The sequence below is a fragment of the Corythoichthys intestinalis genome, chromosome 5 (genome assembly GCF_030265065.1).
Source record: "Corythoichthys intestinalis isolate RoL2023-P3 chromosome 5, ASM3026506v1, whole genome shotgun sequence".
In the NCBI taxonomy this organism is placed as follows: domain Eukaryota; kingdom Metazoa; phylum Chordata; class Actinopteri; order Syngnathiformes; family Syngnathidae; genus Corythoichthys; species Corythoichthys intestinalis.
Window position 1 is genome coordinate 55386642 of NC_080399.1, and position 26175 is coordinate 55412816.

Sequence of the window (26175 nt, forward strand, 5' to 3'; positions counted from 1 at the left end):
AATATATAAGTAGACAGCAAAAAAAGAGGATTACAGTACAATTTACATCATTGATCAAATACAGTTGACCCTAAAGTACTGCTTTATTTGTTTTTTGAAATTAGCTTTATTTTGAGTTTTTAAAATTTGGTCTGGGAGGGCATTCCATTCAATCATAGCTCTACATAATACTGTACGTTGTTTTGAGTTAGTTTTCATTATAGGTATAGTATAGTTACTGCTAGTAGCATGTCTGGTGGTATGAGTGCAGAGTTGAGCTCAGAGTGTAATGCTTAAACGAACTGTCTGGTTTTCTCAATGCCATAATGTTTTTCGGAAAAGAGAGAAGCAGTACTCGCAGGCTTGAATCAGCTTTAAGTCAGGAGAGTTTGTCATGCATGTTGGCTCTCTGGCTGCATTTAAGAGCAAGCCTGGCTGCTCTGTTTTGTACCCATTGGAGCCTCTGTAGGTTCATCTTTGTTGTACCTGATCAGACCACTGAACAGTAGTCCAGGTGTGACAATACAAGGGTCTGCAAGACCTGTTTAGTCAACTGAGGTGTTAAAAAGGGTGAACATTTTTTTACTACAGATATATTCCTACCCTTCTTTTGCACTAACAAATCAATGTGTGCTGAACATAATAAATTGCAGTCTAAAGTTATCCCTAGGAGCTTGGTTTCTTGTACCTGCTCTACAACCATATTGTTTAGTACAAGGTTTAACTGAGGTTTGGATCTTAATGAATGTTTTGTCCCAAAAATAATGCTCTTAGTTTTTGATATGTTCAGAACCATTTTGTTGTCGGAGATCCAATTGAACACCAACTGCAGCTCTTTGTCTTCTGAAGACAGTACAAAAGAAAGCCCGCAAACAGTTTGCTGAAGACATGTCAACAAAGCACATGGATTACTGGAACCATGTCCTATGGTCTGATGAGACGGGCGGGCTTTCTTGTGTACTGTCTTCAGAAGAGGCTTCGTCCTGGGGTGACAACCATGCTCACCAATTGTGATGTAGAGTGTGGCGTATGGTCTGAGCACTAACGGGCTGACCCCCCACCTCATCATTCTCTGCAGCAATGCTGACAGCTCTCCTGTAACGAGTCACATGACATTTTGGAGGGAAAATGACAAGCAGTACTCAATTTAGATATTTAGGGATGTATGTTTTTTAAAAGGGGTGTACTCACTTTTGTTGCCAGGGGTTTAGATATTAATGGCTACATTTTGAGTTATTTTGAGGGGAAAATAAATTAAGTCTATTATATAAGCTGCACACAGACTACTTTTCATTTCCTCAAAGTGTGATTTTGTCAGTGTTGTCCCATGAAAAGATATAGTAAGATATCTGCAGAAATGCGAGGGGTGCACTCACTTTTGTGATACACTGTATATCGCAATGTTAATTTTTTTCCAATATCTTTCAGGCGTAATATATAATAGATGGATGGAAGGATAGATATTAGGGCTGTCAAAATTATCGCGTTAATGGGCGGTAATTAATTTTTTAAATTAATCACGTTAAAATATTTGACGCAATTAACGCACATGCCCCGCTCAAACAGATTAAAATGACAGCACAGTGTCATGTCCACTTGTTACTTGTCTTTTTTTGGTGTTTTGTCGCACTCTGCTGGCGCTTGGGTGCGACTGATTTTATGGGTTTCAGCACCATGAGCATTGTGTAATTATTGACATCAACAATGGTGAGCTACTAGTTTATTTATTTATTGAAAATTTTACAAATTTTATTAAAACAAAAACATTAAGAGGGGGTTTAATATAAAATTTCTATAACTTGTACTAATATTTATCTTTTAAGAACTGCAAGTCTTTCTATCCATGGATCGCTTTAACAGGATGTTAATGTTAATGCCATCTTGTTGATTTATTGCTATAGTAAACAAATACAGTACTTACAGTGGGGAGAACAAGTATTTGATACACAGTCAATGGGAAAACCCATTGGCAGCGTATCAAATACTTGTTCTCCCCACTGTATGTACAGTATGTTGAATGCATATATTCGTCTTGTGTCTTATCTTTCCATTCCAACAATAATTTACAGAAAAATATGGCATGTTTTATAGATGGTTTGAATTGCGATTAATTACGCTTAATTAATTTTTAAGCAGTGATTTACTCCATTAAAGATTTTAATCGTTTGACAGCCCTAACGTATATACATACATACATATATACATACAAACATACATACATACATATATATATATATATAAATACATATATATATGTATATAGATAGATAGATAGATAGATAGATAGATAGATAGATAGATAGATAGATAGATAGATAGATAGATAGATAGATAGATAGATAGATAGATAGATAGATAGATAGATAGATAGATAGATAGATAGATAGATAGATAGATAGATAGATAGATAGATAGATAGATAGATAGATAGATAGATAGATAGATAGATAGATAGATAGATAGATAGACATATTTTACTTTTCAATGGCTTAAAAGTAACAAAATAATCCAGAAATACAATGACATTGCCAAAAGATACAAATATATACAATTTTATACTCTGCAATATTGCCGGAAAAAGTGGAAAAGGAAGTTCTGTAAAAAGTACAGTACTGTAACATGTCTGGAACTTTTGTTCAAATAAAAAAAAAAAAAAAAAAAAAAAAAAAAAAAAAAAATTTATAAACTTTTTTTTCGGTATCGGATCGGGACTCTGTATCGGCAGATTTTCAAAATGAGGTGACTCGGATGCAAAAATATGTGATAGGGACATCCCTATCGCTTGAAGCAATGTGAGCAACATTCTTACTGTATTTAGTTAGCCTTAATAACTGACAAACCTGCTTAGACATTCATGTGTGTTGGCTCACTGAGGTCAAATCATTCCACAATTTCACAAAAAGTCAATGTACAGTAGCTGGTCAGATGGATAAGACTCCCATGTCATGGCAATTGATCAATTGCATAAACATATGTTGGACACTGGTGGAGTGTTGTTATAAGGAGAGCCAAAGGGACAGTCCATAGGAATATTAGAGAAAGAGACTGGATAGGCATTGGGCTTTAGACACTGAAGCCAGCAGGTTAGCTTGACTGAGGAGTCATTTAGGGGGCTAACTCTTGTCCTAGGATGGACATTTGATGCTCATTTTACACAGATTTGGAGCACAATCTTTATCCTATGTCATAAAGACAGTAACTAAACTGACAGCTAAATCTGTGCAAAAAGGTGTCTTGTTATCACGCACAGCAGGGTGACAACGAAAAGTAGGTCCGACCATGACTGGTCCATTGAGTGATGGGGCACATAAAAGAAGAGAGTTACAAGTTTTCAGGCTGTTCATTTTCATAATTCATGTACACATGTACTTCAAGGCAATAGCTTTAATGTCATTCGAAGAGGAATTAATCATTTCTCACATACAACAACCCGCTTAACTACCACGTAGTGTAATTAGCATCACATTTGGTGCATTACAAAAAAAACTTCTTAAACCATGCTCCTTCACCGCCTCATAAATCTGCCCCCCTCCCTTACACCAACACCTCTACCTCCACCCCCCACCAACTGTGGGAAAGACATTTTATCAGCGTCTGTCCGTTGTTCTCTGGTGGGGATAGATACAGAGAAGATAGATGAGTGTTTTGACATGGAGAGTGTTAGACAAACACTCTTATCAGTCCCAACACTTTAGACCGACCCCCTGAAACAGTCTCCTGAACCATGGATGAAAAGGAGGAATAAGAAGAGGAGGTGAGGGTGATTTTGGATCTCTTTTCTTTAGACTGTGGTGAATGACAATAATGAGAGATCCTCAGGCTCGGTAGTGGATATCGAGACCAGTTAGTCAGTAGCTCTGCAGAAGTCAACAGTGTTGATCACTCTTGTTCACAGATGTTGGAAGTTCTCAAAGCTACAGGCCACTCCCACAGGCCACTATCAGTCTGGGATGCACAAGGCTCTGACCACAGCTGTCACTGCCATCCTTTTACAGTTATCGCATAGAGGAAATACACAAAAAGCAGCTTCTGAACTGAGACAGAACTGGAACTACTCCGCTCATATCACACGCCCTCTGCTGATGAGCCACAGGCTGTATGGTCGGTGAGCCGCTGATGTTACTGTTGCTCGGGTTCAGGTCAAGTTCAAGTTCAATGCTGTATTTGTTTTCCATCACACGTTTCCAAGTCAGCGTGTTGATGATGTTTCCAGTAATTTGACAACTTTCAGATGAGACATTCAGTCATTCTCTCACAAAAAATATAATCATAAAATCATCCTAAAACGTTTTGACTATCCAAAGCTGTGTTCGACATAGCAACAAGACATGAATGTAAAATGCAAGACTAATTAAACAAAATGTTATAAAGTGTGACTGTAGTGTATTTTTTAACATGTAGTCTATTCTTCTTTACTGAGTGGTTCTTAATATACAGTGATCCCTCGTTTATCGTGGTTAATGGAGACCGCTAAACACCGCGTAAATTAAAAAATCTGCGAAGTAGAGGCGGGGCTTATTTACAATAATTTTTTTGGGGGGGTGTTCAGTGTATTTATTCAGATTTAACGGCATTGAAAAGAGATACGTATAAGACATGTTTTTTTCCCCAAAGTATAATTTTAAAAATGTATTGATGGATTTTGAGCACTGTAAATGTAATAATTCTGATATAAGTGTAAAAGAAAACAATGATTTGTACATGTATCCATGCATATATCTTAACATTTTTAAATAGAATACTGTATTTATTCGTTTATTTATTTAGATGGACTGAAGGTGTGAGGTTTGAAGCACGAAGTAGCGAGGGTTTACTGTAACGCTGTTCTTCTAATCTTATTGCAGAGGAGCTGGAATTCAGTAAAGAAGGCACCAGCAGAAAGGTCATCGCTCGCAGAGACCTCCATACGGACACGGTTTGGGGACCCTACCCTGGGAGCCTCCAGTCAGATGGCAGCACAGACAATGGGGGATCAAAGGTGAGTACTCGTAGAAGGAAAGTCCTTCATTGTAAGAACATTAGTTTATCAGAGCTGTTTTGGGGGAAAAATGTTTGTTTGATTGATGTGAAACTAAGATAATAGTGTGAACATAATAGCTGCACAATCTGTGATGGCTGGAATCCATCATTTAAATCACTTAGTTTTTTAAAAACTGCATTGACAACTGGAGAACAGAAATCAAATTACAAATAAGCCAAATTGTGTCTGGGCCCTTGGAACTTGAAATCCAGTTCAATATTTGATCTGATATTTTTGCTATTATGTTTGTTTCCCTTTAAAACAATGAATTCAGAAAAAAATACAATAAATTGTGGGGTTGAGCATCGTTTGATATTGGAAAAAAAAAAAAAAAAAAAGGCAGGGTAAAAAAATTGCATAGTTTATATTAATGTCTTCACTTCTCAATGATTTTTAAAATTATATGAACTTCTCACAGTGCTATTTCTAACTTGTATATAAATATCAGTCTTTGAACTTGAATGTGATGAAGTTTCTTTCCACAGGAGGGTACTTTCACATTGATGTTTATTTTTCAAAAGCTCACCAAGAAAATATTTACACATATTATTTTGCCATACATGTTCCTAACCTGGGAGCTACGACGAAGCATTAGTATGAATTCTTTTATTGATTATAATTTGAAGAGCTTTTAATACTGTTCTTTAATACTGTCATTTCGCATCTAGTTCTATATACATGTGCTATCTACCTTAGCCCAATGAAACAATACGACTTATTCTCGTACTATTCCATCCATCCATCCAGCCAGCCATCATTTATTGATTAATCCGGGGTCTGGTCACGGGGACAGTAGAAGACAGACGTAATTTATTGTTTTACTTACCTGGTTCTGACGGCGCAGCGTTTCAAATACGCGGCACTCGGCTATGCACTTAGCACTCGGCACTTGTATTCCATGAAGCTGGATGTGTTTAATAATATTGGTCTTGCAGCCACCTTTGCGTGATATAGTTATGTTGCAAATGTTGCACTGAGCTGACTGGTCTTTATTTATTTATTTATTTATTTATTTATCTTTTAATTTGAGCCAAACTTTTGAGTGCTGCCGCACCGTGTCCATGGTTGTAATCAAGTTGCAATGCACAAACACATGTTTCTTGTGGCTTCTTCTTCCTGGTTTTCGGCAGCAATTTTTTCTGCTCGGTGGTCAGGCTATTGAAACATGGAATTGAAATTTAAAAATTCGAACGGTTCCGGGAGCATCGGAGTGTTAGAACCGGGTCCTATTGATGCTCAATGCCCAACCCTACTAAATAGATATGATGAATATGTTTTAATCTGTCCTTTTCAGCTGCTTAGACACTGAGAATGGGAATCTTGAGTGTCCTTATGGTCTGAACAGTTTTAGTGTGCCACATGGGAGTTTGATATACTCCCATTGTGGTTGTTCATTATGTTTTATTTATTAGGAGAAAGCGAACAGGAAGTGAATTAGGCGGTTGGGGGGGCAGAAAGAAAGGAAAGAGACAAAAGAGAAAAGCACAAACAACAACAAAAAATAAATTATTAAAAACCTACACTACCTAAAAACAGAGTGGTGCTATCGTAATATCGCACTGTGATGAATGATTTGATATGAGTTTCACTTTCTATAATAACAGACAAAAATATTGAACTTTTTTCCTATATTCTTTTTTTTATTGTAGTTGTACCCGTTACCAGGATTGGTTTGATTTGAAAAGTTAGGGGTGACTAACAGGACACAAAGTGAAAATATGTACGGTAGTTTTCTAACAAAGGTTGGAAAAGAAAAGAGCTGATTCTGTGTGTGTGAGTGTGTTGGGGACCGGATGGAGCCATATCACAGACTGTTATTTTGTGTCATGTGCAAGTCCATCTAATCAAATGATGCTGATGCTGGGTGAGGTTTCCTCGTGCAAAGTTCAAACTGGCACATGCTTAGAGGGGATTTTGTTTAATAACACCCAGTTAGTCAGATTGATAGTTTTACCAGTTCACTAGTTTGAATGAGGATTCTTCTAGTTAAAGTCAGTCATTTACCTCTTCTCCTTTCCCTTCCCAGACATCCGCTTGTCTTTTATCTCAGTGTGGCGCCATTCTCCTGGACAGAAAACCCCAGTGATTGATTTCTGTTTGATAGTCTCTCATTTCTAAGATTTTATTTATTATCAGGGAGCATAGAGATAAAATGTGTGCGGTGTGTGTGTGTGTGTGTGTGTGTGTGTGCGCAATCCGCGTGCGTATGCTTTGCTATGCAAGGGACAACTTGATTACCTATCACCTTTTGTTCTTGTCTTCCCTTCCGCTTTCTGTACTGTCCATGTACTGACCAATTACAGCCTGTCCTTGAAAGCTTTATTCCTATGATAAGTATTCAATATGCACCCTTGATACACATGCACTCTCCTCTACCTCAATTAGTGCATCCCTTCTCTCCTCATTTGCTGACGTCCCAACGAGTGGACTGAAGGAGTGAGGAGTTGGCCCTTCAGTATCTATTGGAGATAGTACTTGTAATCTCACATTCCTGCTGTTTCTCCCCTTCTCTCTACATCCTCCCCCTCCTCTGGCTATCCCTCTATCCCTCCCTGGGTTAGCAGGGGTCAGGGCTATCCTGGAAAAGATGTAGAACAACTGGAGAAATTATATTCCCTCTCTTTCACTTGGTTATACAGGAACCTTGGAAGTCTTGTGTAATGTATTCCTTCTATGTACCACAAAGTTACACGGCTTTCCACTTTTTCTTTCCGGTGAATAATAATAATACAGTGGGGCAAATAAGTATTTAGTCAACCACTAATTGTGCAAGTTCTCCTAGTTGAAAATATTAGAGAGGCCTGTAATTGTCACACAATAATACACACGGTCCCAGGCTTCAACTGGGAACGTGTGCTTTGGTCAGATGAGACCAAGATTGAGCTTTTTGGCAACAAACACTCTAAGTGGGTCTGGCGTGCCACGAAAGATGTGCATTCTGAAAAGCACCTCATACCCACTGGGAAGTATGGGGGTGAGTCAGTGATGCTGTGGGGCTGTTTCGCTTCCAAAGGCCCTGGGAACCTTGTTAGGGTGCACGGCATCATGAATGCTTTGAAATACCAGGACATTTGAAATCAAAATCTGTTGCCCTCTGCCCGAAAGCTGAAGGTGGGTCGTCACTGGGTCTTTCAGCAAGACAATGACCCTAAACATATGGCCAAATCAACACAGAAATGGTTCACCAGACACAAAATCAAGCTCCTCCCATGGCCATCTCAGTCCCCAGATCTTGTTTTGTTGGCAAAAGGGTGTTGTACAAAGTATTAACACTAGGGGTGCTAATAATTGTGACACACATTATTTGATGTCAAATATTTTTTTCTTTATGTGGGATTTTTTCCCCACTGAATAAATGCACTTGTATTGAAGGTTGGATTTTTCTCTTTTTTCTATTAAAGTCCAATATTATTTGAAATAAAAAAAATATTAGAAGCTCAAAAAACACATCTTTATCAGGGGTGCCAATAATTATGGAGGGCACTGTACATGATATCGACTATAGCTCGACGTAATAATACGATTTATTCTCGTACTATTTTCCATCGATCCATCCATCATCTACTGCTTAATCCATGGTCGGATCACGGGAACAGCAGAAGACTGACGTAATGTATTGTTTTACTTACCTGGTTCTGACGGCACAGCGTGTCAACTACGTAGCACTCAGCTAGCTATGCACTTGGTTCTTGTATTCAATGAAGCCGGTCGTGCATAATTGGTCATGCAGCCACCTTTGCATGATATAGTTGTGTTGCAAATGTTGCACTGAGCTGACTGGTCTTTTTTTGTTGTTGTTGTAAATTTAAGTCAAACTTTTGAGCACCGCCGCACCGTGTCCACGGTTGTGATCAAGTTGCAATGCACAAACACACGATTCTTGTGGCTTTTTCGTGGTTTTCGGCAACATTTTTTTCCACTCGGTGGTCAGGGCGTCGAAACATGCAATCGAAATTCAAAAATTCGAACGGTTCGGCGAGAACCGAAGTGTCAGAACCGGGTCCCATCGACGCTTGATACTCGATGCCCAGCCCTAATTATAAGACATTTGTATGCAAATATTGACAACTAAAACTATTTTCAAATGAGAAAACAAACACAAATGAGTTTTGTTTTTTGTTTTTTTTAAAGATTTGGGTCTTAGTTTATGCACTATGTTCCATGTGGTTCAATAATTAATTCTTTGCCAATTTCTGTCACCCATCATCATTTTTGAGAACAGAATTCACTATTCCCTCATATTATGATGTGAAAAGTGGTTTACAGTTAAGTCTTCCGACTTCTTTTTATTTTTTTATTATTATTATATATATTGTATTCTACCTGTCTATCTTATTCCACAGCTAAACCTCTGGGCCTTGCCCCCCATTTCTAGAAGAGATTGGCACAGCCCATCCACGGATGCCCCTTCTGGCATTGCTCTTCCTTTCTCAACTTATCCCTCAACAAATTTACTTCGTATTTGGCCCAGCAAGATAACCTATCAGTTTCGTAGGAGGTCTACTTAGCAACGCTATCCGAACAGGAAGAATTTTATGTGTGCAGCTATGTATTTAAGTTCAAGTAAAGATGCTGCACACAGATACATATGACTTATTTCTTATCTAAAAAAAATATATATGTAACTATATAAATATATTTGCTAGTGTTTGTGTGTGTTGGTGTGTGCAACGGCTATATTTGCTTGTTATCATGTGGGCAGCTGCAAGCTTGTCAGTTGTCACAAACAGATCTCCTTCATTAGATTAGCAATGTGTTAACTGGCCTGTGTCATATGGAAATCCTCCTATTTGCATCTCTTGAGAAAAAAAAGGCGTAAAACCATTTATCTATTTAAACATATTCTTGCTGATATGGCCGGCGGAGTTTAGAACAGGGCCATGATCATGTTTACTGATGGACTGATCACATGGCTGCTGATTCCTCCCGTTTTTGGTTGAGTGAATAACCAGGTCCTCCTCAGCGAGCCTCACATGGCATCCCCACAGTGAGCTCATCACAGCCACTCATCTGATTGGATCATATATGACAAATCTGATATTAAATCGTCTCTTGTTTGATTGCATCCTGCTTTAATTAACTGATAGTACACATGCTTGTCATTGGAGCAAAGTTTGAGATTTGTTTTGAATTTTAGCTGAGATGAATAGAAGTGATGATGCAAGAATAATTTCCTCAATTCGTTTGTCAAGTGACATACGTTCAAAGCAAAATCTGGAAACCCCCATGTAAAACACCATTCCTATTGTTCTTCCTCCTTCAGTGCTACCCAGAGGCTCACGCAACCCCACTGCTGTCTTTCTTGGAAAAGATGCCTCGAGGCACGATCCTAGAAGGAGCAGAGTAGTGGAGTTCAAAACGTTATCACACACAAACGTCTTTTCATCATGTTTTAGAAACAAGCGTTCGCACTAATCCCCCAATAATCTCTCCAGGAGAACTTGGCCGATAAGGCGCGCCACCCACGGCTTTTCAAACACTTTTGGGGTAGTCTCTTTCCACTCGCTATCTCTGCTTCCCTCTTTCTCCTCTACCATCCTCATCCCTCCACTTCTTCATCATCACTTCCTCTTCTGGAAGGACAAGTGAAGGTGATCACCTTCTTATCCTCCCAAGAGCAGTCGTCTTTTTTACTCTGCCCATTTTTTTTAATTTTTATTTTAATATAAACCAATTTGTTTACGTCCTGATTTCCATCTTTGCGTTTATCTGGACTCATCAGCGGTTTTTCCTCTCTGCCGTCTGTCTTAACCGCCCATCAAATTAGAATGTTAATTAAAATTATGCTCCCTCATAAGGACAACAAATCGATGTTTATGGTTAGACACCTTCTATGATGCCCCCCAGGAGAGATAGACGAGTTGGATTCTTTGAAAAACAGAACTGTGAAGAACAGGCATATGAAGATTAGTCACATATTCCAAGTTTTGTCCTTGCCTAATTTGCTCTGAGGTGTATTTATACTTTATTTGGTAACACTTTATTTGACAGAGGTGTTATAAGACTGTCATAAGACCATCATAATTATGACATGACACTGCCATGAGCATTAATGAATGCTTATGACAGTTGTCATTAAGTGTCATCTGGCAAACTTTGTCACTGACTCCATTTATGTCCACTCCACATCTTTTACATCCATTCAAAGTGACATACCTTAATTTCCCGAATATAAGGCGAACCCGTGTATAATGCGCACCCTAATTTTAGAACCAATAAATAGAAGAATACAAGAAAACAGAGCTCGTGTACAGATACAGAAATGTCATTTTACTGACTGGTGAAACCCAGCACAAGCATAGCACATTGATAGTTCAAAACATAACCATAAACTGACAGTATTTACGGTAATATGATTTGACAACTTCTCCAACTTACCAGAATCTAGGAGAAAACAAAACAGATGTGACTTTTCTTTTAAAGGCTGCTGTATAACTTACTCGTTTCAGCATGATGAATAAATGTTTCTTCCATGGATTGATACGGTAAAATGAAAGTGAGAAAGTCGAAAGTCGGAAATCCGTGAGAGCTCATCGCTGTCGACACGACAGTAACAAGAGGAACTATTGTTATTTGGGTTTGAGTTTCCCGATGGACAGATGTAGTTGACGGACACAGGAAGTCTGTGTGCTTACCTTTGTTATGGTCCGAGTTGCGGAGCTGCAATAAATGTTGACTCAAATGAGTTCAAGAAACTAAATTCTGTGCTTTCTGAAGAGTGAAAAAAACAAAATTTAACACAGACGAAATCATTCGGACAATTACAGTGAAGTATTACCGAAACAAAATGGTGACGTCACTTACCGTAATGGTCGGCAACAGGCCGCCGCATACGTTCCTTCAACACAACGTGGCTGTGTCAATAAAAAAATGATCGGTTTATATATATGTAATATATATTTATTTCTGTCTCCATCCATGTACCCATTTATAATGCGCACCAAAAAATGCGCGTTATATTCGGGAAATTACGGTAGTTTGTGTCATAAGCATTTATTAATGCTCATAACTAATGTTGCACCGATACCAATATCGGCGTGGGGGCCAATCCGGCAGTAAAATGGTGGTATCCGTATCGGCGAGTACCCCGATACCAATTACCGGTAACGCTTGAACGCAGCCTTCATTCTCTCGTGTGATGACACGTGATCACTTTGCATACCAAGCAGTTATCGCTATTGACTGCTCCAGACCAATGAAAGCGGGCCAATAGCCTCTCTTAAACAATGCCGGGGCAGCTTTTTCATATGGAAGAAAAACAAACGAGGACATGAACATGTCGGCGGTCTGGGAATATTTCAGCAAAGAAACTCAGTTGAGTATAATGGCAGCATGCAAGATTTGCGACCTTAAAGTTTGGAGAGGTGGAGTTAAATCGGCCAGTCTACATACCTCTAACCTCATAAAACATTTGAAGATGTAACATGTGAATGAACACAAAGAGTTTGAAACTGCAACCAAGAGAAAGGGGGATGGACCGCAGCAAAAAAAACCTGGTCAGTTCACTTCGTAGGCAGGAGCAGTGGGACGAGAAGAGTGAAGCAGCAAGACAGACGTCCAAAAAAAAAAAAGAATCACCAAAATGACTGTTCTCTTTAACCTACCCCTTGCCTTTGTTGAAAACGTTTAATTCTTGCTTTTTATGGCTCACGCAATACCTAAGTAAAAGGTCCCAAGTCGTTAATACATTACCGAGACGACTAAAAAATAAAGTAACAAAGCATGTTTTGGAAAAGCTGGAGAAGGCAGGGGTCATAAGCATTTCAACCGACATCTGGAGCAGCCTGGTCTCCCAACTTTCCCTGTTTAGTTTAACAGCCCATTGGGTGGACTTGGAAACATTCATGCTGGAAAGCATAATACTTCTAGAGAATGAATTCAAGGATCACACACCGGCGAAGCTATTTCAGGAGTAATAGAGAGCATGCTGCTCAACTGGAGCATCCCAAAGTCAAAGGTAACGTTAGTCTACTTTACTTTTATTGTCTTTTACTCAAAGAAATGCTGCAATAATTTTAGACCTGTTTCAAAACTGCCGTAGAAGTAAGCTAATCTAAGTGGCTAATTTGTGAGTAGAGACAGGATGCTGTGGTCCATTATTATTGTTATTATTATGACTATTTGTTACCCATACCAGCTATGCAACTGGTGTTTGTTTACCGTTTACTGGATTCACTTTGTCTTTTTCCTATTTCATAAAGGTAAGCAGCAGCCTGACAAAGCAATGATAGCAATGATTTCACATCCAAGTATGTAGCTCTTCATATACCGTGTTGGCCCGAATATAAGACTGCCCTGATTATAAGACGACACCCTCTTTTTCAAGACTCAAGTTTGAAAAAAGACTTTTTTAACACCAAATTCATTTTTATACCGTACATCTGAAACAAATGATTATAACAATATATTTGAGAGAAAAAGCTTGTTATTTTGCCTCATTCAAATCTTAATATCTGAACATTTAAGTATGTAAACTAAAGTGCAATCACATTCGTAAATAAATGGCTTCTGGTTTTTGAAATGTAAATAAACCAATCTATTGTGATGAAACAACACAATTGCAATCACTGCATTAACCATCAAAGTGAAGTGTAACTTTAACTGTAGTCTTGAAACAAATCTGAATAAGGAAAAACATTGCAATAAAATAATGCAAACTGGTTAAACTTGAGAGTAGCTGAGATCTGTCATGACAGAACATCGCTTCAATGATATCTGGCGCCAGCTGGAGTTGTGAATGGGTATAACATCTAGACTGCGAATATAAGACGACCCCTACTTTTTCAGTCGTATTTCAATGCAAAAAACACCGTCGTATATTCGGGCCAATACGGTATATTGAAATTTCAAACGGAGTGGTATCGGTATGGTATCAGCCGATACTGCACAGCCAGGCATCGGTATCAGGGCCAAAAAATGGTATCGGTGCAACACTGCTCATAACAGTGTCATGTCATAATTATGACAGTCTTATGACACCGCTGTCAAATAAAGTGTTACCCTTTATCCAAATGACAACCACATTTTTTATGATCACCTTGATGGTTAGTGTTTTCTGCACTTGATTCTTGATTCATTTGGAGGGCCTTAGTTTGGTCTTAGACTTGACTTCCAATGACTCAGCGCCCTATTTCTGTATGCGGTTTAAATCTAGAAAAGCGCAAGTCAGTGTTAAGTGCAAGGGCATCGACTCTTTCGCACCAATAAACAGGCTTGTTTTCCTTTAAAATTGTGCGTTTATTGGCATAGGTCATCATCTACCTGACAGAAAAAGTAACTGGGTTGCTCAGTGAAAGGTTGACACAACATGTGCTTAGTATGAGGAAGTACGAGCAGCCGTACTGGCTGGATCACACGGATTTGACTTGGAAGACCTCCCCATTGGAATGGACCATTAGACGGCAGACGACTTTCTGTGTTCTGTTTCAAAACATGCGGGTGGTCTGCTCTGGCTGGTTTTATCCCCATTTTATTCATGTGTAGTCGTGAGTAATGTATGTAACAACCATGTTACTACTTTAGGCAAGAGGAGAAGATATAAAAGGTTAACGTCGACAATGACTGGACAAACTCAAAGAATCACCCAAAGTGTTCAACAAATCAAACAACGTATTGATTTAGAAAGTATTAATGTATCTATTGCAAGGCTTTGCAATACGTATATCGTAAATGCCATAATTATCGTGATCACAATATTTGTTCGAATTATTGTGTAACCTCTGTTGGAGAGTAATCTTAGACAAACCATGAGTAATCATCACCTTCTAATTTTAAGCAAAAGTGTACAGTGCCATTTTCCAACAGCTATCTTGTGACATCCCCGCCACTATTCTCATGGGTTCCTCCACTCTACTTTCACCTTCCTTAAGGCACGTTTACACGACAACGATCTTATGCAATAACGCAAAAGTGGCGTTTTGCGGTACGTTTTGCGGGTACGTTTACACGACCATTATGTTTGGAGGAAACTGTGTGCTCACTGGATCGCAAAAGTGCATGAAACCTCCAATTTGCTGATGTAGTATGCCTTCTCAATGTGCAGGTGGCTGCACCAAAAAAAAAAAGGATTCTCGTGCTTTCTTTTTTTTTCTATTTCCGTGTCCTAACTGCCGTGGCTGAAGGAGCAGACCAACTCTTTTAATAACAGAGAGGTGTCCCAACACCTTCCCATTTGCTGTTTCATCTTTCGTCCTGGTCAAATAACAACATGACAAAGCGCATCAGGCTGTAATTAGAGTAGTGAATAGTTGATTCGATTCTTGAATAATATTGAACGCAGTTAGGCTGTGTACAACGTTGCTACTTGACATGTTTTGCTGCACTGTCGGACTGTCCGCATTCACTGACGTCATCAATATCTTCACCCCTTTCACTGAAAAATACAGTGATCCCTCTCTACTTCACGGTTCAAACTTCGCGCTCTCAGTCCATCGCGGATTTTTTTTCAATTAGGAAAAAGAAAACAGATGAGCTGTCCCGAGCCGATCGCGTAGTCTCACTCTCGTTCCCTCTCCCTGCTCTTTGTTTGTCAGGCCGTGCACTGGAGTTCCATTTTAAAGTTAACAATGTTGACGGATGTTTGTGTCTGATGTTGACAGAGTCACAAACTTCAAACGTGCCGTATGCGTCAGTCATCGTGTAACTTGTTAAAAAGTTGCTGTGGCAACTCATTGTGTGTCAATGAAGCATTTATTAAAGCAAAGCATTTTCTACAACAGTACTTTATTCTTGTTTAAAATTAATTCTGTGGGACAGTAACCATAGATTTCATAATATATTGATGGGGCGCGGGGCCGATTCATACCGTGCCTATCTCCGTCAAAGCTGACCGAGTGGAAACACAGACAAAGAGGTTTTTACGTTGAAAATTCTTGTGAATAAATGCGTAAATCCCGGAATTATTTATAGATATGGACATAAAACAGTCTCGATTCTTGGTTAAAAGCAAAAAAACGGGCAGTTAGCATTTATTTTACGTAAATATGTCGAATGTGCTGCTAGTCTTTAAGCCATTGTGGCACCGCCTTATCGCCACAAAGAGCTTTTTATGTTCAAATTCTTGTGAATGAATGCTTAAATCCCTGAATTCTTTATAGATATGGACGTAAAAGAGTCTAAATTCTTGGTTAAAGCAAAAAAAAAAAAAGGCAGTTAGCATTAGAGCTGGTAATCTTTGGGCACCTAATGATTCGATTACAATTACGATTCAGAGGCTCCGATTCGATAAAAAAACGATTATTGATGCACCCCTCCTCCTTTTTTATTAGGGCCCGAGCACTAGACGTGCGAAGGCCCTATTGTTTTGCAAAGGATTATTTTTTTTTTTTTAATTTTTTTTTTTTTTTTTCAGGGCAAATGAAAACGGCCAATTTGGAGGCCTGAACATGCACGAAAAGTCACCAAAATTTGCACATACGTCCGGAAAATTGTAAATTTCGATAATTTTGCAACGTTGCAAAAAAATATAACAAAATGGCTCAGTGGCGCCCCCTTGAAATTTTAAAATTGGCCTATAACATTAGGGTATGTCAGCGTAGAGCAATGAAATTTGGGGGGTCTATACCTTGTCCAAAACCGCTCCAAAAAAGCATTTACACGCATATTCCAAACCCAACAGGAAATCGGTTATTTTGGATCAAATATGAAATTTTTATCGATTCACAGGGTGCACATTTGAGACCTTTTCGCCGAGGGAGTTAGTTGGATCATCTTCAAAATTGGTGAGACTGTTCAGGAGACATATGAAATCTTAAGTTTTGAAAATGGTGCGTTTTCATTCACGGGTCTGACCTGGGCGTGGTGCCAAAGTCGACCATTTTTTCGGCAAAATGACAAATTCAGTAAATGACTAATAGTTCCTTGACACAACGTTCAATCTTTTTCATATTTGGCATGTATGTGTGGTATCCCACCCTTAACACGAGTGCATTGAAATATTACCCATTAGGTCTAGCGCCCCCTAGTGAGAACAGGAAATGCCTTTTTTTACGAGACAGGTTCCTCCTCCAAGGGAAAAAAATCTGTTGACCTCAAACCTGCATCAGGGGAGCCTTAAGACCTGTGTTCAGGTGCCTGATGAAAAATATTGAGGTTTCGTTGAGGCGGAGGGGTCCAAACAGGAAAGTGAAAATGAACGTCAACAATTTGTCACGCAAAAAACTTTGAACAGTCATAACTCGGCAGATATACAACATATCTGCGCCAAACTTTCCGTGTTTGTTGAGTGTCATACCCTGAAGGTTCTTGTAGGGGTCATTTGCATCAACTCTACAGTGCCAACTAGTGGCGACAGAAAGAAGTTTTAAAAAAGGCCTTTCCTATTGGGTTTTTTCAACATAGAGCAAGGAAATTTGGGGAGTAGATACCTTATGCAAAACTGCTCCAAAAAGTCTCTTGCACCCGTATTCCAAATCCAACAGGAAATCGGGTATTTTGGATCGAATGTGAAATTTTCATGGGTTCACAGTAGGAGTTTACATTTGGAGGCTTGAATATGCACAAAAACTCGTAAAAATTTGCACATACATGCGGCTTTGGATAACGTTCGATAATCTTGCAATGTTACGAAAAAATGTAACAAAATGCCTCAGTGGCGCCCCCTTGAATTTTTCAAAAAGGCGTTTCCTATTAGGTTTTTTTAACATAGAGTGATGAAATTTGGGGAGTCGATACCTTGTGCAAAACTGCTCCAAAAAGTCTCTTGCACCCGTATTCCAAATCCAACAGGAAATCCGGTATTTTGGATCGAATGTGAAATTTTTATCGGTTCACAGTAGGAGTTTACATTTGGAGGCTTGAACATGCACGAAAACTCACAAAAATTTGGACATACATGTGGCTTTGCATAACGTTCAATAATCTTGCAACGTTACGAAAACATGTAACAAAATGGCTCAGTGGCGCCCCCTTGAAATTTTCAAAAAGGCCTCTCCATTTAGGTTTTTTCAACGTAAAGGGATGAAATTCGGAGAGTCGATACCTTGTACAAAACTGCTCCAAAAAGTCTCTTGCATGCATATTCCAAACCCAACAGGAAATCGGGTATTTTGGATTGAATGTGAAATTTTTATCGATTTACAGTGTGCACATTTTACACCTTGGCACCTAGGGAATTAGTTTGATCATTCTCAAAATTGGCGAGACTGTTCATGAGGCATATGAAATCTTAAGTTATCAAAATGGTGTGTTTTCATTCACGGGCCTGACCTGGGCGGGGTGCCAAAGTCGGCCATTTTTTCGGCAAAATGACAAATTCAGTAAATGACTAATAGTTCCTTCACACAACGTTCCATCTTTTTCATATCTGGCATGTATGTGCGACATCCCACCCTTAACACGAGTGCATTGAAATATTACCCATTAGGCCTAGCGCCCCCTAGTGAGAACAGGAAATGCCTTTTTTTACGAGACAGGTTCCTCCTCCAAGGAAAAAAAATCTGTTGACCTCAAACCTGCATAAGGGAAGGCTTAAGACCTGTCTTCAGGTGCCTGATGAAAAATATTGAAGTTTCGTTGAAGCGGAGGGGTCCAAACAGGAAAGTGAAAATGACTGTCCACAATTTTTCTCTCCAAAAACTTTGAACAGTCATAACTCGGCAGATATACAACATATCTGCGCCAAACTTCCCGTGCTTGTTGAGAGTCATACCCTGAAGGGCCTTGTAGAGATCATTTGCATCAACCCTACAGCGCCAACTAGTGGCAATAGAAAGTCACTCGTTTTTCCAATACATGTCCAGTTCTTTTCAGGTTGGTCATTGTAATTTGAAGACCTATTGTAATACTTATTTACGGCCCATGTCCACGTGTCTCTGTCTGTTGCCGTGACGACCCTTTATCCGCCATTTAAAGGAAATATTTTTTTTCAAAGACTCAGGCAGCTTATATAGCCACAATATTTGGCACACTTCGTCGAATTGGCCCAGTTAGAAGATTAATTTTGGTTTTGAATAAGGGCTTGGCTGCACAGCTCAGTAGTGGCTCCTTTTTTGTAGTACTCTCTCCAATAGGGGTTTTTATCTCTTGGGTGTGGGAATGTAAATAGGCGACTTTCGAGCATGTTATGTTCTAATGAGATGATTAGAGAGGAGCATCTGCCACCACCCTGACCTGCACACAGTCCGAGTTGCGTGACGTCCGAGTTGCGCTAGATTGCGAGGGCCCGTTCAGTCCTGCTTGCAGGCCTAGTTTTTTATTTATTTTTTTTTTTTTTAATGTTTTGTACACTAGTTCCAAAATTGTTCAAAAATACTCTAAGGCTAAACCAAACTACTATTTCAGTATCAAGTTAGCATATAGCAGTATACAAATATACAAAAATAACAGTAAATAAAAAACTCCAGTCCCCATTCTGTATCAGCAGCTTTAAACTAAATTCAATTAATTTAATGTTGTGAATCAACCGTTAAAGTTGTTAAAATTGCTCCCGTTATTCCATAATTTCCCTTTTGTCTACTTTCGACATGTGAAATTTTTAAAACTATTTTAAAGATAGATTCAAGTCAATATTTTACCGATTTGGGAGTATTTTAGATAAAAAGTTAATTAGGTTCGCTTTGAAGGTTCGCTACAACAGCCTTGCAGGGAAGTGTACTGCTTTAAGATGGTGGCCGTTTACTAACGCCCGCATCTAGCTTTTTGTAGATGTGCTGCTAACGCTACCGAATCTATAATGCATCTAGTCCTATATAAATTATATCTACCGTAACATTATGTGGATGTACTTTGTAGCAGCTTTTCGGCAGTAGTCAGGTATGTTGTTGTTTTTTTAATCTCGTGGCATGAGTTGAGCTAGAGCCGTGAGTTGAGCATTGGCATTACCCAAGGGGCCGGGTAATGAGAAACATGATGTTTAGCTACTCTCGCTCCGTTCTTCATTGCGTCAAAGACCGCGCGGCGCGCTGAGTGTGTTGTACTTCCGCTTTACTTGGCATATTTCAATAATCGGAATTTGGGTGTTTGTGAATCGTTCTCGAATCTTCCACGGCCGAATCGCGAATAATCTAAGAATCGGACATTTTGCACACCTCTAGTTAGCATTTATTTTATGTAAATATGTCGAATGTCCTGCTAGTCTTTAAGCCACTGTGGCGCTGCCTTATCACCACAAAGAGCTTTTTACATTGGAAATTCTTGTGAATAAATGCTTAAATCCCTGAATTATTTATAGATATGGACGTAAAACCGTCTCAATTCTTGGTTAAAAGCAAAAAACGGGCAGTTAGCATTTATTTTACGAAAATACTGCGAATTATGATGCCAATACCGTAGCGGTTAATTTCTCCCACTGATTTTTGGTACTTTTTGGTATTTTTTTAGGTTGATTTTTCATGGTTCGAAAAATATAATAATTACCTTCAATCCTCGAACAAATCACTCCTGCGACAACCCTCCCTGTTTGTATGCGGTACAGCTTTTGTAGTTTTTCAACCTAAATTCGGTGTTGGATTGCTGCATGTGTTTGAGAATAACTGCAACCGACTTAGACTGACTGAAGGCGTGGCGCAGTGTCTGGGGAATGTGTCTCGTCAATATCATTATGAAGTCGATGCAGAAACATGTTTAAAGTGATCCTCTGATTTAAATACATGTAGGCTCTAATAAACCACAATTGTTCTCTTGGACTAAAATATGTTGTTAGAAACACATAAAATGTTAAATCAATGGCAATATTTTATAATATTTAGTCCATATTTTGACCGTTAGTTGGCGCCATGGTTTGCGGGCTCGCAGTGTTGACGTAATTGGTATCTTTCCAAATGTGTAGCGTGAATTGCTTATTGCTGCCTAAACTCGCGAAGTAAAATGCCACGATGTGCTGCTTTCGGATGCAATTTCCAGTCAAATGGAAAAAAGGGGAGTGAAGTGAGTGGTCAAGGTGGAATTATTATTTTTAGTGAATAAATGTGCATAAGTGGAAGCTTCTCCCCCTTTTTGGTCCCTGTATGCATGTATCCTACCCACCACGCGTTACAACTGGCGCCCGAACATTTTTCCTGGATCCTCAGTCAAGTAAGGGTCCCATCGCGTATGCAATAATGGTTTTGGATCTGTCCATTTATTTTTATTCGTCGGTCCCACAGCGGCTTTTCGGATCAGTCTATTTTGTGGAATCGACGGCCTAATCGCGGCTGCGATATTGCCATGGGATCAGTCTAATTCTAATTCCTGGATCTTCGAGTGAGTAAAAAACGCGGATTTAGATTAGTATTGCTATCTCTTTTTGTTGACTATTCTTCGTGGGAGTTTTACCCAAATCATACTAAATAATTAAAGCACTATGGCACGCTACAGTGACAACAGTGACTCTGACGTGGACCTTACAACAATGTTGGAGTTCGTCAGGGAATGCGTGTTTGCGTACTGCTGAGCTCCCAAGTGAAGAGTGGTCAAGGTGGAAATATTATTTTTTGTGAATAAATGTGCATAAGTGGAAGATTCTCCCCTTTCTGGTACTTTTATACACGTGTCCTAGCTACCACGCGTTACAATGTACAAGACCTGGATTACACAAGGTGTGCTCTTTTGCCTGTACTGTATGTAAAGCACACGACAGCTCTGGATGCTAACAATCTACATAATTATATTGGGAAAACGCAATATGCTTACCTTGAATATCTGCTAATCAAACCGGAGTTTCCGAATCCCAACAGCATGCACTCTCGCTCCCAACCGGAGTTCCTAACAGCACTCTCTCGCATCACCAGTTTTGCCCAACTTTTGTCTTATCAGGTATTTGCTGCACGCATTTTTCCCTGAAGCTCGTCTTGTGAACGACCGACAGTGCTGTCCTGCTCTTCACTTTTCAGATCCGGTTCAAATAGGAAGGGTAGAACTGACGACATGTTGGGAAAGCTAACGAGTGACAAGCTTGAATTTCGGCATTCGGGGCCAGTGACGTCACGCACTGCGACGTAACAAGAATGGCGACCTATCACTTAAAATAATAATAATAAAATACAAACTTTATTAAAACAAAAACATTAAGAGGGGTTTTAATATCAAATTATTATAACTCATACTAACATTTATGTTTTAAGAATTACTTGTCTTAAAAATAGAGGATCCCTTTAAAACTTATCATAATTATTACATTTGAAGTGCTCGAAAATCATTTATTGAAATATACTTTTTTTTTTTTTTTTTAATTATACCTTGGGGAAAAAAGGGAAAAGCATGTCTTATTGGTATCTCTTTTCAATGCAAACTGCAAAAAATACAGTAAACACACCAAAAAAATCTTTATATTTTGGGGGGGGGGGCTAATTTGCGGTTTTTCACTTATCGCTGCGGGCTCTGGTCCCCATTAACCGCGAAAAACGAGGGATCACTGAGCATTGTAGTAACCTACCGTTCCAGAGCACGCAAGCCTGTTGTCATCCAAAACTCCCTTATTGCATTGTCAACGTTTTAGACGGCGACATTTTCACGATTTCCCCTCTGGAAGGCGTTTTCAAATTTTGGTGTTTTCAACCCCCCAAGCCGCCGTCGCTGTGTAAATGACAGGACTCTCTGGAAAGGTTTTTTGCGTTGTCACCCCTGTCGCTTGATGCTGTTGTTGCGTGAGCGGCCCCATAGTTTTAAAAGAAAAAAAAACTACATCTTGACACTTGATGTCAGGTTGGCAAAAGAAGAACCGATTACTCCGATAAAGAAATAGTGCGATGGCAATGACTGGAGAGGGGAGAAAGAAAACATCCATAAAAGATAACACCACTCCTACTGACAGCAGTCAGTGGGCCACACCAAGGAAAACAAAAGAAAGCATAGCGTAATAAAGTACATTACATGAAATAAAATAAGCAAGAGGAAAAAAGCACAATACGGAATGTTGGGAGAAATGTGATGCAAATGTAAAGGAGGAACATTAAACAGGTTGATGCAATGACGGACTGGTATCTGCATCACGCTGTCATCTGCGTTGTCTCTTGCCTGGTGAAGGAGGAAGGCAAGTAGAAGAGTTAAGGCAGCCTCCTCCATTTTCTATCTCTGAGCCTCATCTCTGGCTGTTCAGGAGCGTGCTCTCCAAAAGGGCCTCGTTTTCCAATCTTATCAAAGCCCCTGCTTTAGTACCCAACATTTCTATTTTTCATGTCATTTTCATGCAGTTAATCAAACTGCATTTTGATTTTTTTCAATTGAGGTTTGCATAGACAGCCCTGTTTTGAGCATAACCCTGACATTTCTACTGTAAAAGAAAGAATTTGAGAAGAATACATTAAGAACATGTGTTTTGCACGTGTTCAGTGTTGTGTGCAAAGTAAGCGAGAGCGTGTGTTTTTGGATGAGAGAGGCGGTAGTAGGTTTCCGATGTTTATCTGCCTTCCTTTTATTCTTTGTATTTTTGGAGGATTCACACAGTGATCTCTTTGTTTGGGACAGTCAGTACAGCCCTGTAACCCCCTGGATGGGGAAAGAGACTATTTCCTGTAGCAAGAGATGGAGGAGAAAAAAAGAGATAGAAGAGAGAGTGATATGATAGAGATGAAGAGTCTGGTGGAACGAAGGGAAGGACTGGAAGTTTGACAGAGGTGGAAAAAAGGAGGAAGGCGTTGAAAGGTGAGATGGGAGGAAGTCGGCAAATCGGATGACTGAGTGATTGGTTTTGTGAAGGGGTGAATGAATGCACAATGGTTGAAAAGGTCAAAATTGGCAAAGGATTCTTGACTAGAGGAATTCTATATGACTCATAACACTAAGGCTGGGAAATACTGTATATTCAAGAAATTCTACTCCCTCCAGGCATGCATATTAATTATCGGTAGTAATTTTGTCTTTTCTTTTGCAGGAGAAAACTGGAGTACCAGAGAAAAACATGTAAAAGAGTTTCAAAATACAGTGGACCCTCATGATATGAGCACAATACGTTCCATCACCAAGCTTGTAACATGTATGCGCTTGCATCATAAATGCATTTTCTCCATTACAAATAATTGAATTTCAGTTAAGGCGTGCAACACTTCCTATGTCTCCCCATGATACCACTTAATAATAATACAAGGCATGATTTTAAAAGGTAAATAATCTGGTAAATAAATTAAAAGTATGATAAAAAATTCAAATATACAAGCACTTCACCATGAATGCCGAAGTCTGTCCAGGGCTGAGCAGGAGGAGAACAGGAAGCCATACATACATCATAACATTAAACAATATCATGAACAAAAAAACATTTTGGGTGTAAATAAACTGGGGGACCTATTTCATATTCACTTGTAAGCACAAATGATTCAGCTTTACGTCGAGACAGGATTCTGTCACCGGAGACAGCGAGAACGAGCGACAAGTTTACAGACGGGGCATTCTGTCGATGCAAGTTTCTTGCATGACTCTCGTATTGTGAAAATTTTCTTGCATAATGACAATCATTTTCCCTTGATAAGATTGTAGTATCGGGAAAAACTCTTAAGGTCAGGTGCTCGTATCTTGAGGGTCCAAAAATATTCATAGACTTAAATGATGGAAGTATTTTGGGTACTGTATAATTTGATCTGGTGAAAACACTTCAAGTGTGTGACAGAAGATTTTGTTATTTGTGTGATACAGCTGCATATAAGTATTTGAACACCTGTCTATGAGCTAGAATTCTGACCCTGAGAGACCTGTTAGTCCGCCTATTAAATGTCCACCTCAACTCCACGTATTATCCTGAATCGGATGCACTTGTTTGAGGTCGATGGCAGCATAAAGACACCTGTCCACCCCATACAATCAGAATGACTCAAACTTGTAACATGGTCAAGACCAAAGAACTGTTTAAAGACACCAGAGATATTATTGTTCACCTCCGCATGGCTGGAAAGTGCTACGGAGCAATTGCCAAGATGGTTGGTGAAAAAAGGTCCACTGTTGGAGCAATCATTAGAAAATGGAAGAAGCTAAACATGACAGTCAATCTCGATCGGAGTGGAGCCCCATGTAGGATATCATCTCGTGGGGTCTCACTGCTCCTAAGAAAGGTGAGGAATCAGCCAAGAACTAAACGACAGGAGTTGTTCAATGACCTGAAAAGAGTTGGGACCACCGTTTCCAAGGTTATTGTTGGTAATACACTAAGACGTCATGGTTTGAAATCATGCATGGCACAGAAGGTTTCCCTGCTTAAACCAGCACATGTCAAGGCCTGTCTTAAGTTTACCTATGGCCATTTGGATGATGCAGAGGAGTCATGGGAACCAGGTTTGTGGTAAAATAGGACTTCTTAATATAATATAATTCCACTAACCGTATTTGGAGGAAAAAGAATGATGAGTACTATCTCAAGAACACCATCTCTACTGTGAATCATCATGCTTTTTCTTCGCATGGGACAGGACGAGTGCACTGTATTAAAGAGAGGATGACTGGGGCCCTGTATTGTGAGATTTTGGGGAATAACCTCCTTCCTTCAGTCAGCGCATTGAAGATGGGTCTCTTCCAACATGACAATGACCCGAACCACACAGCCAAGAAAACCAAGGAGTGACTCCGCAAGAAGCATAACAAGGTTCTAGTATGGCCTAGCCAGTCTCCAGACCTAAACCCAATAGAAAACCTTTCGAGGGAGCTCAAACTTTGTGTTTCACAGGGACATCCCAGAAACCTGACTGATGGGTGGGCCAAGATCCCTCCTGCAGTGTGTGCAAACCTTGTGGGAAAAACTACAGGAAACGTTTGACCTCTGTAATCACAAACAAAAGCTACTTTACAAAATATTAATAGTCGCTTTCTCAGGTGTTGAAATACTTATTTGCAGCTGTATCACACAAATAAATTGTTAAAAAATCATACATTGTGATTTCTGGATTTTGCTTTTTATAGATTATCGCTCTCACAGTGGACATGCACCTACGATGAAAATTTTAGACCCCTCCATGATTTCTAAGTGGGAGAACTTGGAAAATAACAGTGTTTAAAAACGTATTTTCTTCACTGTATATGACATTACAGGATAGTAGACAAATACCATTTTGAGGGGTGCAGCAAAAATTAATTTGAGCCAAGAAGATATTCCACATATGAAATGTTTTATTACAGAGCAGCTATGCTCTGCCGTCAGAAAGAGCCTCTAATACGAGAGGGGTGGTAGAGTAGTACAGTGGTACCTCAACATAGTAACGCCTAGACATACGAGCCCTTCGACATCCGATGTAAAATTTGACTCGTCATTTGTCTCAACATATGACGACATACTCGAT

General features: G+C 39.4%; 1 protein-coding gene across 1 annotated transcript in view; it reads left to right on the forward strand.

Annotated features, from left to right (window-relative positions):
* Positions 1-26175, forward strand: part of zfpm1 (zinc finger protein, FOG family member 1) — a 225745-nt gene that overhangs the window by 168783 nt on the left and 30787 nt on the right. The window contains exon 4 of the mRNA XM_057835896.1: positions 4824-4957. Within this exon, the coding sequence (XP_057691879.1) occupies positions 4824-4957 (134 nt within the window). The remainder of the gene's footprint in view (positions 1-4823; positions 4958-26175) is intronic.